This window comes from Lolium perenne, chromosome 6 (assembly GCF_019359855.2).
Source record: "Lolium perenne isolate Kyuss_39 chromosome 6, Kyuss_2.0, whole genome shotgun sequence".
Taxonomy (NCBI): Eukaryota; Viridiplantae; Streptophyta; class Magnoliopsida; order Poales; family Poaceae; genus Lolium; species Lolium perenne.
Window position 1 is genome coordinate 137,479,815 of NC_067249.2, and position 14,729 is coordinate 137,494,543.

Below are 14,729 nucleotides of genomic sequence, written 5' to 3' on the forward strand. Positions count from 1 at the left end.
TGGACCTCGCGAAGACCTCGCCGACCACTCAAGGCGTACCTCCGGCATCGACGGTGGTCTACGTCCCCGTGACCGTCGCTTCCACCGCGTCGGGAGGTCTGCCGACCTCAGTTGAGGTAGCGGACATGATTTCCGCCACCATGCCGGCGAAGACGAAGCAGAAGGGCACCCACCGCGTGTATCAAGCCCCGGCGCCCCCGCTGCTGCGCCGGCAATGACCCCCGCTGCTGCGACGCCAGTGACCCCACCGCCGTGCCGAAGTCAAGTCGCACGAAAACCAAGTCCACGGGGCCGAAGGGAGCCCCGGCGCCCAAGTTGAAGAAGCTGGTGAGCCGTGTTGGACTTTCCGCCCTGGCGCCCAAGGCCGCGACCCCTCCTCCCGTCGTTCTGACGCCTCCGGTTCCCAACGTCACCGACACCGACAAGTTGTTCGGTGATGCGTCCACATCAGAGTTCATGGATGTCCTCAATGAATCTGCGGTGAACATTGATGATTCCATTGGTCCGTTTGGTGATGAGATTCACGTCGAGGAGGTTGCCGACGAAGAGGTTGACGATGATGACGCCGATGAAGAGGTTGATGATGATGTGACCGAGATCGGCCAAGGGGTTGGGATTACGGGGACTGTTCTATGCCACCAGTTTTCACCCCTTATAAACCGTTTACCGCGCCCTGTACTCGGCTTTTAAGGGCCCGACTTTTACGGACACTGCTAGACATGCTCTAAGAGCATCTCCAGTCGCGTCCCCCAAACCCTCCCCCAAACGGCGCTGGATTGAGTGTTTGGGGGACGTGTTTCATTCGTGCCACGTTTATGGGACGTCGCTCCCCAGCCACGTCCCCCAAACGCCGCCCCCAAACATTAAAATACTTTTTTTTGCATTTTTATTTCAATAAAGGGAACAAATATTTCACAAACTAATACATAATTGGGAACGTGGTTTACACGAAGACATAATTTGGAACATGGTTATCCACAAACTAATACATAGTTTGAACCATGGTTGATACAAATATAAAATATTGCAAAATAACTAAACCTAACTAGGCCGGGCATCGAAGGTTTCGTGTGTTCGCTGCCAATAAAGAACACTCAAGGGCACACCTAGTCACCCAAACTGGAAAATCCAGCTGGTGAGGATGCCCCTGTTGGTTCTTCCGAGGAAGAACAACCAGAAACCTCTGAGCATATATTCGCTGCGACGAAACAACACTCTTCAGTCGTCGTCCTCCTCGGTGCTGTCGCCATGGTAGTTCTGGCGGCAACGCGTATCGTCGAACACCTTGACGCTCATGTCTTGTCGCCAAAGTAGGAGAACACGAGCACGAAGCCGGCTTCGAGGCGGTGGTAGCGCGCGAACTTCTCCCAGCCGATGTGGAGGTACATCTTGCCGCGCGCGTCGTAAATTACATCAACGATCCACCGACAGCAGCCGCAATCATCCTCCCGCAGATGAAGCGAGCCCGGGTGCTCGTCGCCGCCAACGAAGTGGGCGAAGGTGTCCGGCAGCCTCTGGATGCCGTGTGGGTCGCCCTTGAGGACGACGATGAACTCGAACAGCACGGGCCCCTCCTCGTCCTGCATGTCCGACGATGAGGACGACGACGGCGTCGCAGGCAACGGCGAGCATGCAGCTCTGACGCGGCCACGACAACGGCCGCGAGCTTGGCCTCCGCCTCTACCAGCCATGGTGTCGACTCTTGAGATGGTGGCGGCTAGGGTTGGGGAGAGAGGCGCTAGGGTTTGTGTGTGAGAGGGACGATGAGAGGCGGCCCTTTTTATAGGCCGAAGGGAGGCGGGGGAGCGGTGGCGCTCATTAACGCCGGCACGCAGAGCTAGGCGCAACGAGATGCTTCGTTGCGCCTCTGCGGGAACTGCACCGTCGCTGCGCGCCAATAACTTTCGTCGCGAGGTAGGCGACGGTTAGGTTAAAATTCAATGTGCCGCTGACGCGTCGGCCCCGCCACTCCCCGCCTCGCTTTTCGGTGTGTCCGGCGTCCCTAGAGCGTCTCCTGTGTGGCGATGACGGGCTCAGGCGCCGGACACCGTATCGGGCAAAAAGCGGCTTTGGGGGACGCAGCTGAAAATGTTCTTTTTGTCCGGCGCACCCCAAATTCTTTGGAAAACAGTTTGGGGAACGCGATTGGAGATGGTCTAAGCAATCGAAGGTGATAGCTTGGGCGTTTTTGGCAAATCAATTATGGACAAATGAGAGACCTAGGAAAGTGGAGACTAAAAATCTGACTTATGGCCAAATGAAAAATCAGCTAGCTGACGGTTAGATACTTCCAAAACTTTAAGCTCTGAGATAGAGAAGTATGTTGCTATTTTTATTTAAAAAACTTTGGTCAAACTTAAAAGTGTTTGACTTCCATAACAAGGAAACGTATAAATGTAAGATACTATCGACAACCACTGCAACTGCATAAAATTCAGCGACGGCAGGTTGTGAAAATGTGCCGCAAATGTCTCTGACAAACTGTTGCCTCGCAAGATCGATCAGCTCGGAGATCAAGGATTTAACTAAGAATTCTAGAGTGTGTTCCTTTGTAAAAGTACATCTCAGGCAGATTAAGGCGAGTCTTGCAAATTTTGCAAGAACAGCCCAATGTACCCAGTTTTGAGTTGGATCAGGTCCGGATTGTCTTATCTACGAGCTGAATCTTGAGTCTTTTGTAGCCCCAACTGCTTAACGAAGATCTAGTTTTACCCGGAAAAAAAAAATGTCTAGCAGTGTCCGTAAAAGGCCCAACCCCTTATAATAAGAGCCAGTATACAGATTTCGACCTCTAAACAGCGCAGACCAGTACCCGTATAACGTCCGGGCCATAAAAAGAATTTCCACTTCCGGCCCAATTCGGCTCGGGAACCACTACTAGTGAGGGTTGGGAGGGTGAAGACCTGCACTGCTCCCCTCCATTGCACGCGAGGGACATTTCACCCGCCCATCTCCCGCCTCGCGCGCCACTCCCGATCTCCACGCGCCCACCTCTCTGACCACCACGCGACCGGAAGTCGCCGCCATGGACCTCGCGAAGACCCCACCGACCGCTCAAGGCGTACCACCGGCATCGATGATGGTCTACGTCCCTGTGACCGTCGCTTCCACCGCGTCGGGAAGTCCGCCGACCTCAGTAGAGGTAGCAGACATGATTTCCGCCACCATGTCGGCGAAGAGGAAGCAGACGGGCACCCACCCCGTGTATCAAGCCCCGGCGGCCCCCGCTGCTGCGACGCCAGTGACCCCGCCGCCGTGCCGAAGCCGAGTCGCACGAAGACCAAGTCCGCGGGGCCGAAGGGAGCCCCGGCGCCCAAGTTGAAGAAGCCGGTGAGCCGTGTCGGACTCGCCGCCCCGGCGCCCAAGGTCGCGACCTCTCCTCCCGTCGTTCTGACGCCTCCGGTTCCCAACATCACCGACACCGACAAGTTGTTCGGTGATGCGTCCACATCAAGTTCATGGATGTCCTCAATGAATCTGCGGTGAACGTTGATGATTCCATCAGTTCCTTTGGTGATGAGGTTCACGTCGAGGAGGTTGCCGACGAAGAGGTTGACGATGATGATGACGATGAAGAGGTTGACGATGATGTGACCGAGATCAACCAGGGAGTTGGGTTTACGGGGACTGTTCTATGCCACCAGTTTTCACCCCTTATAAACCGTTTACCGCTCCCTGTACTCGGCTTTTAAGGGCGACTTTTACGGGGACGCTGCTAAACATGCTCTAAGCAGTCGAAGGTGATAGCTTGGACGTTTTTGGCAAATCAATTACGGACAAATGAGAGACCTAGGAAAGTGGAGACTAAAAATGTGACTTATGGCCAAATAAAAAATCAGCTAGGTGACGGTTAGATACTTCGAAAACTTTAAGCTTTGAGATAGAGGTAGTATGTTGCTATTTTTATTTAAAAAACTTTGGTCAACCTTGAAAGTGTTTGACTTCCATAACAAGGAAAAGTATAAATGTAAGATACTATCGACAACCACTGTAGGTGCATAAAATTCAGCGACAGCAGGTAGTGAAAATGTGCCGCAAATGTCTCTGACAAACTGTTGCCTCGAAGCACTTCGGCGACTAGAGGCCAGCCTGCCGCAGAATCGACGAATTGCACCGTACTATCTGGAGGGTACTGCGACATCCATCCATGGATCGCTCCAGAACATCTCAGAAAAAGGAAAGACATTTGAGTCACTGCCACCAAAAAGAGGTGAAATGCAAAACAAAATTGTAGTTTGTGCGATGTTGAACATGGATCTGCAACCTGACGAAAAATCATCACTACGTCAATATAAATTGCAGATCACACAAGCTCTGTTTCAATATCCCAAGGAAAACTGATAGAACTCTCTGCTCATATTTCACAATCAAACGAACAAAACTAGCTAATCTTGGAGCTTAATTAGCCAATACCTCAATCAAGGTTCCTATCTCCTTTTTTTCCCCAATTCATCAATCGCTTCTCTTGTCTTCTGCTGCTCCTCGCGCCGAGTCATCGCGCCGACGGCGAGACGAGCCGCCGGATATCTCCTCGTCGTCGCCCTTCCACCCAGCCCCGGGCGCGAACAGTGAGGCCAGCCTCGCCATGGCGTTCCGCACCGAATTCCCGCCAGCCGCCATGTCGTGCGCGCTGCCCTCCCTGACGCGCACGGACGCCACCGCGCTCGTCACGTGCCTCAGCCTGTGCGACATGAGGATCTCGAGGCGAACGTGCTCCGGCAGCCGCAGCGCGAACCGCTCCATCCCGCCGGCGCGCTCGTGCCCCGTCGAGTTCGACCGGGGAAGCGCCTGACGCCCGGCCGCCTCGCGCCGCATCCCCACAGCGACGACCCTGATCCGCTCGCGGTCCTCGTCGTGGCGGCCGGGGCCATCGATCAGCACCACCGTGTCGTGGACCGGCGGCGATTGAGGCGGCGAAGGCGTTTCCAGCGGCGACGGGGGCTGCAGCTCCTCCAGTTGCACCGGCGCCGGTGGGTCGAGGACGCTGGCGCGGCAGAGTGGGCACGTGACGTGCTTCTCGAGCCAGAGGCCGATGCACACCGGGTGGAACGCGTGCGGGCACGTCGGGAGGAGGCGCAGGCTGTCGTCGTCCTCGAACTCCACGAGGCACACCGCGCACTCCAGCGGGTCGTTGAGGCCGTCGCTGATCCGGTGCTGCTTGACGTCCCGGTAGGAGACCAGCGGGAGCTCCGCGATCTCCGCCGCGTCAAGGCCCTCCTTGTGGCGCGACCACTCCGACGAGGTGGACTCCGCGCCCGCGGGCTCGTCTGGCGGCCGGAACAGGCGGAGGCAGGCGAACGCGAGGAGGACGACGAACACGGGGAAGAAAATGGCCATGAAGAAGGAGATGGTCATCACGTCGGATAAACTCATGTGGTTGTCCGATCCGGGGCTCGCCGGCGGCTGTGCTGCGGCGCAGGATGCGATAGCTGTGAAAACGACGGTGGCGGCAGAACGGCGGCCGGGGGCGGCCATGCGCGCGCCGCGGCGGCTAGGGTTCTGGCGGAGCTGGGCCTGGTCGTGTTGGGTGACTTGGGTCTCGGGGGTCTCCAGGATTTTGAAGACCAGGCTGTTGCGTGACGTATACTAACAAAAAAAATATTCCGTTGAGATTCGTGCGCTTTGCATTTGCGTCGCCCTGAGGTATCGATGCGAAATGGTACAAACCGTAAACTTTTGTACACCATCCATCTCATAAAGCACATCTTTTTTTAAGGTAAACATATAATATATTAAGCAAGCAAGTCGTTTTATTCAAAATCTTGCAATCCCTTAGCTACCCCGGTAAGGAAAAAATTACGTATGAAACTTGCTGCTCCAACATCAAAGTTCGGTTACATTGTTTACCAGATTTCTAAAAGGAAACTAGGAGGATCATCGTCCCAAGCAAAAACTAGTATTAGTAAACTTAAATCTAGCTAGCCTCGTGAGCCATTTTATTTGCTTCTCTCGGACAATGTTTAAACGAAACACTTCCAATATATGCGATCAAGTCCACACAATCTGCAAAAACTGCAGACGCTTCGCTCTACCAGATGTCTCCACCCAAGCAAGCATCAATAGTCTCTGAAGAATCAGATTCAGCTTGAATTCTTGTACAACCCATTCTATTTGCAAACGCTAGTCCATCCTTCATTGGCAACGCTTTAGCTAGTCCTGTTGTGGCCACATGTGGTATGAACCTGTTTGATGCCGCCACAAAACGTCTTTGACAATCTCGTAGGACTACGCCGGTAGCCCCTGCGCATAAATCTGAATGGAACGATGCATCTACATCAAGTTTAATATTTCGTGGTTCAGGTCTTCACCATCTTGCCTCCATCGGTATTACCTGTGGTTTGGAAGCTTTCACTGCATTTGCAATAGTTGAGAGGATTGACATCTTGCAATTATACAAAGATGGTACTGTTTCATTGTGTGTCCGTCGTCTTCTTATCCACCATAGATACCAGCAGGTGATAGAAATTGTTACCTTCGGACCAATATCTTGAAAGCACTATAAAATATTATCTTGTTGTGTTAAAAGCGATTCCAAGACAGCCGATCCATCACGATCTTCAAGCAGTGCATCTTCAATCTTTACTATTATATTCGAGTTGGTACGTCATCAAAAATGTTTGATGTTAAAGATTGGAGACATCTTGACCATCCGATCTCATCTCAACGTCCCCGCTGACATTTGATTCACCCACCACGTCGGATATCCTCCTCCATGTTTAAGGAAAGCAACCAGATTTTTCAGTCAGTATAAATCTTTACTATTATATGCGAGTTCGTACGTCATAAAAAATGTTTGATGTCAAAGATTGGAGATATCTTGGCCATCTAATCATCTTAAAAAACAACCACTGAATGGTGGGAAAAATCAAAACCGCCCGATTAAACATGTGGCATTTAAGGAAGCAAATCTTTACTATTATATGCGAGCTCGTACGTCAGCAAAAATGTTTGATGTCAAAGATTGGAGATATCTTGGCCGTCTAATCATCTTAAAAAACAACCACTGAATGGTGGGAAAATCAAAACCGCCCGATTAAACATGTGGCATTTAAGGAAGCAAATAGGTGAATTCAATCAGGAAATTTCCACAATAACGTCGCCCCTACTTCATTCTCTATTTCTGCGTGGGCATTTAAACACTTGCCAAAAATCAAAGTTGTTATCAAAAACGCTTGATGCAATCTCCCGTGTTATCAGTTTGTCATGATGTATTGCCAAATCACAACATTAATCACGGCATCAAATCACATCTCACTTGCCAAAAACACTTATGCACTGTACACATTAAATCAAACAGCTGCTCATATCCATCTGTTCCTCGCGACACACATGTGACAAGCCGAGTGAATCCCATCTCTCGATCACTTCCCCTCCCCTTCACATCCCGATCTGGGTGTGACCATGGCGGTGGTGCTACGTCTGGGTGTGACCATGGCGGACCTAGCGCGACGACCACACCTGCTGGAGGGAAACAGATGCGCCTGGATCTAAGCTAATACATCCCCATCAGCGGCAGCTAAGGCGGCGCGATGGCCTGAAGCTGCGCGGAGCCCACGATGACTAGGCCTGAATGTGTGCGGCTGCCATAGCGCGAGATCGCCGACTGACAGTTGCTGAGCTACGGCTCCTCTCCCCTCTCCATCCATCTTCTCCCTGCCTTCTATCTCTCTGTTTATTCGCTGAATGATGCAGGTGTGTTAGTTAGGTGCACGATCGACGACAAGTATGGAACAGTACCGGAAAACCCAGTCTTCTTTCGAAAGATCAACACAGACGTAGACATGGATAATTGGATATGGATGCTTAAGTTGGATTTACTGACAACTAAATTATCCATGTAGAAGTTAATTCCTTTTTAGCATTGCTTCTACTACTAATCTATGTTGCAAGAATTGGTGATACTTTTGGTGGTTCATTCATCACCAATGGATATGCCCCTGTTGGTGAGAATTTGCTTATAAATGAAATTTAATTTTGGTTTTATCATAATTCAGATGAATGGTCTTAATTTGGTGGCCACATTTTGAATGGAGCCTGGGTTTAGTTATTAGTTTAAATTCAGTGTATTCTCTTTTCGTCATTACAGGCTGAGGAATAGACTATAAAAGTGCACAAAACATTTTACCAATTCCCATATTCACTTCGAGTAGTATAGTAGTAGAACAACACATGTCTTAGTTCTATATATACAAAATAGAAATGGAGAATACTACATGTCTTCATTTAAATATTATAACATTTGCCAACTTTTATGATTATATCTTCATACTTGATCTCTGACCCAATTACTTTCTTTAACATCGGTACAAACTTGCTTAAAGTGTGGTAATGCTCTTGCATCCTTGCTTAGTTTCTCCCTAAATGCTTGGAAGGAAATGAACTATCCATGGTTCTTACAAGGATATAAGCCTATTCATTGTTCTTAGAGTGAGTTATATTTGTAGATTATTTTGCGTAATGATGACAAGGTGTATAGCATGAGGGCTACTCATAAGAACCCTGGATTTTGTACTAAAATATCATTTGGTATGTGCTTTACCTGAATTTGCAGGGTATTGCAAAGAAAAAATAAGAGGCGGAGAAGCATCTACGCCTACAACACCATTAAAATAAATTACTGGTATCTCTTACAAACATTTCTTAGAGCTTTAATCCATTCAGTAAGGCAAAAAAACACGACTGCTAACGGTATCAACGCGCATACTCTAGCTAGATTTGTAAATTGATATGACTTTTTTTACTTGCAGACATACTTCTCTTCGATAACTATCACACAACACAAGCCTAGAGAAACATGGTGGCACAATACGGCATGTGTGCCTAACGTGTTGAAACACTGATTCCAACAATTGATCATCTGAACAAGATTTGGAATTGGTCTCAATATCAATGTTCATCAAAAGTTTATGTAAAAAAGCTTATTTGATTCATCTATGGATCTCAGTCTGCTTCCTGTGTACACTCGTTTCATTCAAATAGAAAATATACTGTAATTCTTTTTTTACTTTTGTGTACATGCTTCCTGCATAAAATTTCTTGTATCTTCTCAATCAGTGAGCATATGCAAATAATTGATGTCCCCCCATGTTATATTATTCCTGTAAATAATTAGATACTAAGAAGATAAATCCTCTATTTCATTCCTATAATTTGGAGTGTAAATTGCTGTCAGCACACTACATTCATATTACGGTGGAAGGTCTGACAGGCTGTTCTTTTTACTGCAGGTTATTTTGGCATCAGTATTGGCAGGGGTGAGCAAAAATGGTTTGGCTGGAAACCGTGAAACCTAAGCAGTGTTCACACTACCAAGGAGATCATGTGAGCATGATTTCTGTTTAACATCACTGCTACAAGTAAGAAAATGTATAATTTCTTTCAAATATAGGAAATTAGGAATCGTTTTTAGTTTCTAGACGTCTAATTTAATTATTGTTCTGCACTAAATTTGATGTTTCCAAGCTTGGAAGGTCTAGCTAGGGAAACTAGAGAGAAGATGTAAAAGGGCAAGAATAACCCCTGTTAGAAAAGTGGGGCAAGAATAACCAAAGGGATAGGATCCTTTTGTGTGAGGATTAGCTTAATCTTATTGCCTATTGGGGAGCCAGTTCTGGAGAAAAAAAATTGGACGATGAGAAATTCTGGCTTGTTTATATACCGTTGTTTTGCACTGAAGCTTGATGTTTCCAAGCTTGAAAGGCCTAGCTAGGGAAACTAGATAGGAGATGTAAAAGGGCAAGAATAACCCTTGTTAACAAAAAGGGCAAGTGATGATTCAGAGCTGAGAGTTGATGGTCGTGCTGCATTTGAAGCTGGGATTATTTTTTTTTTGAAAGTGGTATTGTATTAATTAATCAACAGGGTTTTGATTACAATCCTTCCAAGCCGATCTCGACACGCAGGTCGGGACCGCACTTAGTAAAACACCACTACTCAACTCTCTACGACTCATTTGACATATAGAATGAGCCACCATATTGCAGTTCCTATCAACCTTCACTAGAGAGACTTGGCGATCAGGAGGCTTTTTCAATCTAAATTCCTTTGCAACAATGCCTAGATCAGTCCTGTTAAGGTTTTCATTGCTAAAGGCTTCCAACACAGCAGAACAATCAGTTTCGATGATCAGGTTCTCCGAGGAATATTGTAGAGAAATCTCCAGTCCTTGTAGACAAGCAATTCCTTGTAGGACGTCATGTCAAGGAAATCCACCATTGGACACAAGCTCTGCTCGCATTGGATTATGATATGCATTGCAGGACGTGATGATACAGAACTCCTCCATCTCACTGATTGGAACGATGTCAGCGCGGAGGCTGTAGGATTGAGAGCCCCTCGGTGATTCTCAATAGTGATTTCCGTCGACGGGCAGTGGCAGCGGACGATTGAGGCAAAGATCATATACATGCGAGGCTTTAAGGATCGATGTTCCTGAGTTTGTCTTGCAACACATACTGTCTATATAATGGTTGGCTATGGGCAACAATTGTTGCATATTATGTGGCTGTTGCGTAGTGTGGCAAGAAGTTGTTCTACAAGAAAATACAATATGTATTCTGAAATATAAAAATATTTTTTTGAACAGTGAAATATAAAAATATGACTTGCAGTTTGAGTAATCCAAACTGATTGCTCTTGTCGATGATCTTGTTAATAGAAAATGTTGATTAATAAGTCTTGTTAGTTTGCATATCCTTCACATAATCGGCATTATTGGCATGCCTTATGTCTAAACGTGCAGCGGGTAAGAAACCGTAGCAGCGCACGGGCATTCAACTAGTAATATTAGTAATGCAGATAGCTGTCCATAGCTCCTTTGCCGCTGGACAGGGGAAAAGTAAATGATGAATATCCTCAGGTCCCTAGATGCATATTGGGCAGCCCGCCGATGTGCCGATATGGCGATTTGCGAGTAAGCACTTGAGAGGGATAATTCCATGGAGCGCCCGCCAAAGAAAAAATTTGACCTTAATTGGGATTTTTATTTGCCAAATAATTTTTCAAACTGGGTTTATCACTGATGATCCTGGTAGTGCAAGTTGTCCCGCTGATGGTCCAAACTGGTTCCTCCATTGCAGGTAATATCCAGACCGGGCAGTGTACCTTCCGTGCTTAGTTGCACCCCGGGCAATAAAATCATCAAAACCATGACTATGTAAAGGGATCCAGAGGATGCGACGCACATCCATATAATTGAAAAGATTGTTGAGAATATCCTCATCCCAAGTGCCAGTGTATGGATTTATAAGCTCGCAGACCTTAGTGTAAACTAAATTCTGTCTAGGTGAGGTAATCATCCTAGACGGGCTGCTACTTATCCATGGATTGTTCCAGATGATAATTCTTTCTCCAGTACCAACCCTCCACAAATAACCTCTTTTGAAGGTAGTCACTCCGGCTAAGATGCTTTGACGTGAAAGAGGAACCTGCTTTTGGTCCTGACAAGGGAATACCTCGGCAATGCCTACGTATTGTAGACTAGGGTTTCGGGAGAGCGACGATGGAGATTCCGGGGACGAGATTAGGCACATGACGTACCCAGCTTCGGGTCCCCTCGGTGGAGGATCCCTACGTGCTGCTAGCAATCCAGTATAAGATCATAAGTATGTTTACAGGGTGCCGCCGTAGCGGAGCTATGTTGTATATATTCTGTCTATCTGTTGTCCTCCCTACTTCGGGTGCCCTGGCTAGCTTTATATATGCAACCAGCCTAGGGTTTTACAAGAGTCCTAGTCGACTACTTCTTCGGGTTGCCTTGTTGGGCCTTCTCCATATTGGGTCTTCTTCATATTGGGCCGAGCCAGGTATACTAATAATGGGTACCCGAAGGGTATGCCCATGTCAGTAGCCCCCGAGTTTATAGGGAAGTCGAAGACTTGCGTAGAAACTCCAAGCATAACCATCTCCGAAGTCGAAGAAAATACAAGGCGAGGTCCATGTCGTAGATCATGTGTAACGTAGATGATGTCGACGATTCTTGAAATTATCGGGTGCGCGGCAGCGCTCCCGATGGGAGTAGCCCCCGAGTCTATGGGAAAGTGCTTGCACTTGGGCATAGACTCAAGTTGTACTACTCGATGAAGAATTTGACTGTATTTCCGGAGAACTTGATGAAATCCATGTGCTCCCGATGGGAGTAGACTCCACTCGAGTCGTAGAATCGAGTTGAGTCTACAAACCTTGATTGTCATAAATACTGTCGAAGTTATTTTCATATCGGGTGCGCGGCCAGCGCTCCCGATGGGAGTAGCCCCCGAGGCTACAGCCAAGTGTTTGCACTTGGGTGTAGGCTCAACTTGCTTTGAATCGACACCACAATTTTTCCTCTTTCTTGTATCTTATCGGGAGGGTGAACAATACTCTCGATAAGTGTAGCCCCCGAGCCTATGGGCAGGTGCTTGCACCTAGGCATAGGCTCGAGTTGTACTACTCGATAAACAACTTGGCGCAGCCCCTCTTTTTATCGACTCCAGGCCGTTACTATTTTTATTTGACATCCATATCTATATTGTACAGGGATAATGGTAATTGGGGCTAGTTCATCTGACGGATCAGGTACTAGTTAACTGCTCTAGTGGCAATCCGCAAAAACCTACTTCAAGATCACGTCCCTGGACAGGATCTCGGGATACTGGTGTTAACTCGACAGGTGTCGCTTAAGGTCTTATCATTCTGTCGAGTCCCAGTCATATTTTATCGGGTACCTAACGCGTCCGTTAGGATTTTTCTTCGTATCTGTTGATACGGATAAAAGTAGCAAACCGACGTCAGAGACGGCGCCACGCCACACAGAACGGATCTGGGGTCTTACCTTCGCAAAGTTTTGCGGCATTCAGAAATTGTTCGCAACTTTGGCGTTCTAAGAATATATTGTCGAGTGCCTTGTTCGGCTGATGCAATGACCCATTTTGCGGGTTCTTCTATATTTTTCTCGGGCGTGATGAGACAGCCAAATATATTGGGCTCTTCTATATTGTCGTCAGGCACATCGCCGATGCTCTTGCTCAGAACAAATGACGAGTCAATGGACCCGAAGATTTGTCCATCCTCTTTTTTTCTCTTTTTTTTTCTTGATGATAATTTCGTCGAGTTCCTCCCTCAGGAAAATTTTTTCGGGTCCTCCTTAGGACAATTCTTCGGGTCCTCTATGAGGACAATTCTTCGGGTTCCTCCTTCAGGAAAATTTTGTCGGGTCCTGTTCTTTCTTGAAGACAATTTCGTCGAGTTCTCCCTGTAGACAATTTCTTCGGGTTCTCTCTTATATACTTTGAGATTTGCTATCTCCTGCACAAATAAACAAACTTTTTCTATCTTTTCCTTGACTCTCTTTTTCGCATGCGGTGTCAGATGCTCGGATTCAATGATATGTAAAGTGAATATATGCCGCGCAGCCTGATACGCGTACAACACGCGTCCGTTGGGAACCCCAAGAGGAAGGTGTGATGCGTACAGCGGCAAGTTTTCCCTCAGTACGAAACCAAGGTTTATCGAACCAGTAGGAGCCAAGAAGCACGTTGAAGGTTGATGGCGGCGAGATGTAGTGCGGCGCAACACCAGGGATTCCAGCGCCAACGTGGAACCTGCACAACACAACCAAAGTACTTTGCCCCAACGAAACAGTGAGGTTGTCAATCTCACCGGCTTGCTGTAACAAAGGATTAGTTGTATAGTGTGGATGATGATTGTTTGCAGAGAACAGTAGAACAATTGCAGTAGATTGTATTTCAGATGTAAAGAATGGACCGGGGTCCACAGTTCACTAGTGGTGTCTCTCCCATAAGATAAATAGCATGTTGGGTGAACAAATTACAGTTGGAAAATTGACAAATAGAGAGGGCATGACCATGCACATACATGATATGATGAGTATTATTGTGAGATTTAATTGGGCATTACGACAAAGTACATAGACCGCTATCCAGCATGCATCTATGCCTAAAAAGTCCACCTTCAGGTTATCATCCGAACCCCTTCCAGTATTAAGTTGCAAACAACAGACAATTGCATTAAGTATAGTGCGTAATGTAATCAATAACTACATCCTCGGACATAGCATCAATGTTTTATCCCTAGTGGCAACAGCACATCCATAATCTTAGAGGTTTCTCTCACTCCCCAGATACACAGAGACATGAACCCACTATCGAGCATAAATACTTCCTCTTGGAGTTAAGAGTAAAAACTTGGCCAGAGCCTCTACTAATAACGGAGAGCATGCAAGATCATAAACAACACATAGATATAAATTGATAATCAACATAACATAGTATTATCTATCCATCGGATCCCAACAAACACAACATATAGCATTACAGATAGATGATCTTGATCATGTTCGGCAGCTCACAAGATCCGACAATGAAGCACATAAGGAGAAGACAACCATCTAGCTACTGCTATGGACCCATAGTCCAGGGGTAGACTACTCACTCTTCACTCCGGAGGCGACCATGGCGGCGTAGAGTCCTCCGGGAGATGAATCCCCTCTCCGGCAGGGTGCCGGAGGCGATCTCCTGAATCCCCCGAGATGGGATTGGCGGCGGCGGCGTCTCTGAAAGGTTTTCCGTATTGTGGCTCTCGGTACTGGGGGTTTCGCGACGAAGGCTATTTGTAGGCGGAAGGGCAGGTCAAGGGGCGTCACGAGGGGCCCACACAGTAGGTCGGCGCGGCCAGGGCTTGGGCCGCGCCGGCCTAGTGTTTGGCCACCTCGTGGCCCCACTTCGTCAGAT

The 14,729-nt window shown here is 47.7% G+C and overlaps 1 protein-coding gene across 1 annotated transcript; it reads right to left on the bottom strand.

The window, feature by feature from the left end:
* Positions 1-4,211: 4,211 nt before the first annotated feature.
* LOC127330360 (E3 ubiquitin-protein ligase ATL6) lies at positions 4,212-5,531 on the bottom strand. The gene has a single exon (XM_051356602.1). The coding sequence runs from the start codon at positions 5,473-5,475 to the stop codon at positions 4,453-4,455; it is 1,023 nt and encodes a 340-aa protein (XP_051212562.1). The 5' UTR covers positions 5,476-5,531; the 3' UTR covers positions 4,212-4,452.
* Between the last annotated feature and the right edge of the window lie 9,198 nt (positions 5,532-14,729).

What these genes read in the sequence shown, in the direction of transcription:
- LOC127330360 (XM_051356602.1), bottom strand. Translation starts at nt 5,475, where the DNA reads ATGGCCGCCCCCGGCCGCCGTTCTGCCGCCACCGTCGTTTTCACAGCT.